The sequence below is a fragment of the Microtus ochrogaster genome, unplaced genomic scaffold (assembly GCF_000317375.1).
Source record: "Microtus ochrogaster isolate Prairie Vole_2 unplaced genomic scaffold, MicOch1.0 UNK29, whole genome shotgun sequence".
Taxonomy (NCBI): domain Eukaryota; kingdom Metazoa; phylum Chordata; class Mammalia; order Rodentia; family Cricetidae; genus Microtus; species Microtus ochrogaster.
Genome location: NW_004949127.1, coordinates 3297493 through 3302340, shown reverse-complemented (window position 1 = coordinate 3302340; position 4848 = coordinate 3297493). Strand labels below are relative to the sequence as shown.

At 48.4% G+C, this 4848-nt stretch overlaps 1 protein-coding gene across 3 annotated transcripts in view; it reads left to right on the top strand.

The window, feature by feature from the left end:
• Positions 1-4848, top strand: part of Matn2 (matrilin 2) — a 115701-nt gene that overhangs the window by 97767 nt on the left and 13086 nt on the right. For all 3 annotated transcript variants that reach the window (XM_026789780.1, XM_026789779.1, XM_005368141.3), the window contains exon 11: positions 4491-4613. In XM_026789780.1, the coding sequence (XP_026645581.1) occupies positions 4491-4613 (123 nt within the window). The remainder of the gene's footprint in view (positions 1-4490; positions 4614-4848) is intronic.

The window sequence follows — 4848 nt, the reverse complement described above, 5'->3', positions numbered from 1 at the left end:
GGGGAAATTGCAGCTGAGATGCTAAATAAATAAATAAATAAATAAGTATTTTTTAAAAAAAGAACTTAACCTTTCACATCTTTGCATATAGTTTGTCAGGTGCTGGTAGCTCCTGGGATTGAACTAATTCAATGTTTGCCCCATCAGTGGTTAACTTTTCTCTGGAAGAGATATTTAAGATGTGTCACCCAATCTGGGTGGTGACCACCAGGATGCAGGCAGAACCACCATGAGAACATGGAGTTCAGGGAAAGATGTTTAATCCCATGCTAGAGACTCTGTCAGGGGAGACAGCCACAGGTGCAACACAAGAGCTTCCCAGACGTGGTGCACAGCCTGTGCAGGTCCACCATCTGGAGAGGCCATGGGGAGGTCAGAACACTGAGTGCCAGAGGAGCCGCAGGAGCAGGTGGGACTGTCACCTGTGGCACAGAGATGTGACAAACTTTGTGGAGTCTACCTTGAGCAAATCGTTCCTTTGTCTTCCAAGAGTCTAGCCAGACTGATTAGCCCCATGGAGCTGGGATGACCAGGAAACACAGTGGGGATAGATCTGTGACCTACCTGGGTCAGTACAGCCAAGACAAGTCACATCTGCAGGTTAGGGAGCCTTGAGAGCATCACTTCTGCTTGCTGGCCATCAGTGCCCTCCCCTCTAAGGTGGAGTTGGACCAGCATTTTTCCAGTGTCCTTTCCAGTCTCCAAATATAGATAGTAGTGGGCACAGGTCATCAGTCTGCAAAGGCTTGCTAACCAAGTACAGTCAAGGTGCACGCAGCTTCCCCAGGCTGGTGGTTACTCTAGTGCAGAGTCAGAGATGGTGGTGGTGGCTGCTTTCCTTTCTTCAGGAGGCTCTGAAGCACATTCCCACCGCGGAGTGTCATCAGCTCTGGGAGAAGCCGAGGCCAAGTTGGTTTCCAAAGTGGAAGCACCAGAGCCTGTGGACAGGAAGTGAGTTCTGTACACATTGACCATTCACATATGCTTGCTAAGCCAGCTGCGTAGACTCCAAAGTCCGCATCTCAGGTCTAATGTCGAAGTACCCTTCAGATCTCCAGCTCCTGTCAGCTTGGTTGACTCTAACGTACTTTGCTTTCTTGGGCTGGGTCCGCTCCCTGTTGGCAGCTTTCCTCAGCAGTGACCCACTTCCCCCAACAAGGCCACACCTCCTAATCCTTTTAAATAGTGCCACTCCTTGCTAACTAAGTGTTCAAATATATGAGCCTATGGGGGGGGCATTCATATTCAAACCACCACAATTACCTCTGGAAGGTCCTCATTCTTTTCATAGCTGTGTAATGTTCCCTTGCGTTTGGCCTGTCCCATTTCTAAACACTTTGGCTGACTCCTGCTTTTCACCCTTCAAACAGTGAAGCAGTCAATGACTTGAAAGTACATTCCTTTACGTGGTACAAGGACACCTGCAGAAGGGAGTCCCTAAGAGAAGCTAAAGTGTGAAAGGTGCATTCTGTAGCATTGTGGTCACTGCCCAGCACCCTCTGTAGGCAGGTTTGCCCTTTAGTACAGCTGACTTCGGTCTTGGAGCAGTCAGCTGCAGAAGCCTCCTAGGACTGACTGGGAAGATGCCCCGGTTATGAGCAGAAGAAAAGATAAGCTTGAAAGCTCCATTACCTTAAAGCCCACGATAACAGTTCCAGGAGAACTGAGGAGCTGGGCCGGGAGCTGCTGGCACGGCATACAGCCAAGGCTGAGGGACGTGACCCTGTGGGCCTGGGTGCCTTCAGATAAAGAACAGTGCCACCTGACAGGCACAGGCTTGGGACACTGGGGCTCAGTAGGCTATGTCTCCATTGAGGAAGCCCCTGTAATCTTCACGAGACGAGCTTGAGCTGTAGCTAGTGGGGCAGGGCTGGGCTGGGGAGTCCCAGAGAGAAGAATGTGCTCAGAGGGTTTGCTCTGCATCGGGGTTGGCAAAAGTGTCCTGAGAGACCTTCTGCTGTTTTATTCCCTTGGAAATTGGAGTATTCTTATAAATTCATGGTGAAGGAGGGGAAACGTTGCCCTCTGTGCCAGCCAGCTGTTGGTGCTCTGGATCACTTAGTGGTACTTTTAACTATGTGACGAACTAATCCAGCCACAGGGAAATGTTCTGCATGAGTAATGAGTCCAGAATGTGCCTAGAGGAGAAACTCACGCTTAGAGCAAACCGGAGTGCCCAACTCTGCTTAGAGTCTCCTCTGCCGTTAAAATTCCAGCTAACATCATTTCCCCATTGTTCAAAGCTTCGGGCAGTGTTCCTGCCCAAAGACATGCAAGGCTCCCCCCATGTCTGAAAGCTTAGCAGATGGCAATGCTGTGTGTCGTTGGGGAAAGTCACGGGCTTCATTACCAAAAAAATAACATCTTTCATCTGGTTCTTCCACTGACTAGCAAGTGGTCTTGGCAAGCTGTAATCAGTTTTCCTCAACCATAGCTTCTCCTGCCAGCTGATGAGGATAACACTTAACTAGCCTGCAGGGTAGTTCTGAGGACGCCCCCTTTTCTGAGAAAGCCGTAATAATGCTTAACAACAACAAAAAAAATGGTGTGGGTGGATTCTTCCCGAGCATCACTGCTGCCATCACCACTACCACTTTGGAGCATGCACTCCATTGAAATCCTGTTCATTTTCTAAAGGGCTGGCATTAGCTTTCAGTTACTGTATGGCTGTCATCAAATGTCACTGCCCTGGTCCTCTGTTTCAAGCTTTGAATTGTCAGCCTTGTTTCCACAGGGGCACAAACCTTCTAGTTCCCAGAAGTCACCCAGCTGTATAAACAGCAATGATGTCCTTCAGTAGCTCAGTCCAGTGACCTCTGGGTCATCCTTGACTCTTCCGTCCTGGCCATGGGTCATCCTTGGCTCTCCAGTTCTGGCCATGGGTCATCCTTGGCTCTCCAGTCCTGGCCATGTGATGGTGGGCTCTTCATTTCCTTGTTGAAAAGAACAGGAGTTGACACAAAGTTACCCTTTTAGATGAACTTCATCAGGAGAGATCACGGGCAGCTGTGATCAGGCCAGGACATGGGAGGGTGGAGAAGCTGACGAGAGAGCCCATCCACTCTGAAGAACAAAGGGCATTCTTAGAGGACACTGGAAATGGCCTGCCTCCATACCATGTGATCTGCCTGGGCCTGGCACCGACAAGAGTAGTTAGCATTCCAGGGTTGCCTGTGGTCTAGGAATCAGGGTGGCCGCGCTTTCTCACAGCTGTAAGAGGGAAGGAGAAAGCTACCAGGGAGTCAGGCTTCGGGGAGGGGTGGCCTGTTTCTGGAAGTGGGAGAAAGGCAGCTAGAAGATCTGTGATCTAACATCAGTTCACCAGCAAATCTCATAGGTTCTACCTGCCAAACATAGCCAGTCTGACCACGTCATCGCCAGTGTTCTGGGCCAGCAGGACCGTGGCAGTAGGCTGAATCTGTCCCCTGTATTCCTTCTCTATCCCTACACCATTCTGTACTTCAAAACACAGCCAGACTTGGGGATCCTACTGCTCAAAGCACCCTGTGACTGCCCTTCTCCCTCAGACATGCCCTGCTTGTATGCCCCTATGCTGCCTACTCCTACCATGTTGGGTTCCTTGCCTCTCCCGCAACGTGATGAGCATGCTCTTGCATCTGCAGTGTGCAGCCATGCACTCGCCTCCTCTCCATCTCCAGGGCTCTGCCCTTATGTGATACTGTGTAGGATGTCTAACCCCGACCCAGCAGCCACTATCTGTCCCCACTGAGAAGGCATGCTTGTCTGTTGTCTTCCACACCCCCCACCCCTCATGTACTCCTGACACCCACTTCCAAATGCAAAGTCCCATGGAAGCAAAGCCATTTCTTTTTAACTGGTTGTTCTGTCCTTAGTGGCTAGAACAATGCCTGGTCCACAATAAGAACTCACAAATTTGCTGACTATCTAGGTGTGCTGAAGCTTAGCCCTTAGGCTGCAGCAAAAGATCATGAGTTCAAGGCCAGTTTGAGGTACGTAGGGACGTCCTGTCTCAAAAAAGCAACAAAGAACTCTGCTGCCTTTGAATAAATGAATGACTTGGCTATGTGTCCTGCACGCATTTGTAGATCCACAGAAAAGTTGGCATCAGATGTCTTCTCTCATAGTCATAGATGTTTACATCTCCTTTTGGAAACTGTCTTCTGCTGTTCCCTTTTTCCTGTGGAACGGGATGTATGTGCTTTGTATATATTAAGGCAGAGGAAGGCAGATCTCAATCAGTTCAAAGTCAGCCTGGTCTACAGAGTGAGTTCCAGGACAGCCAGGATTGTGTTTCATAGAGAAACCCTGTCTTGGAAAACCAAAAAGGTAAATAAATAAATAGTAATAATAGTAATAATAATAATTTTTGCTCATAGATACTTTCTATCCTGAAATGAACTGTGTGGGAAGAGATGCTGTTTTAACTTAAGACATTCACAGTGTCTTTTATGAATGACTAGGTCACTAATCTATGAATAATTTCCTTCTGTTTTTGTAATTATAATCAGAACTGGACTCGTGTGCTTTGGGGAACCACGGCTGTGAACATTCATGTGTAAGCAGTGAAGACTCATTCACGTGTCAGTGTTTCGAGGGATACATCCTCCGTGACGATGGGAAAACTTGCAGAAGTAAGTTTGCTAGCGCTAGCTCGTATGACCGTGCCTGAGATCCACCATGTCAGCTTGGGTGTAAGACAATTATTCTCAGCTGTCGGTACCACACAATCAAAGGTCATGTGGTGTCCTGGTGGGATCCTGGGGCAGAAGAGGGTTGCTGTGCAAAACAAAGTAGCTGTATATAAAGGTACGCTTGGTAAATAATAACCCTTCAAGCCAGGTGTGATTTTTTTTTTTTTTTTTTTTT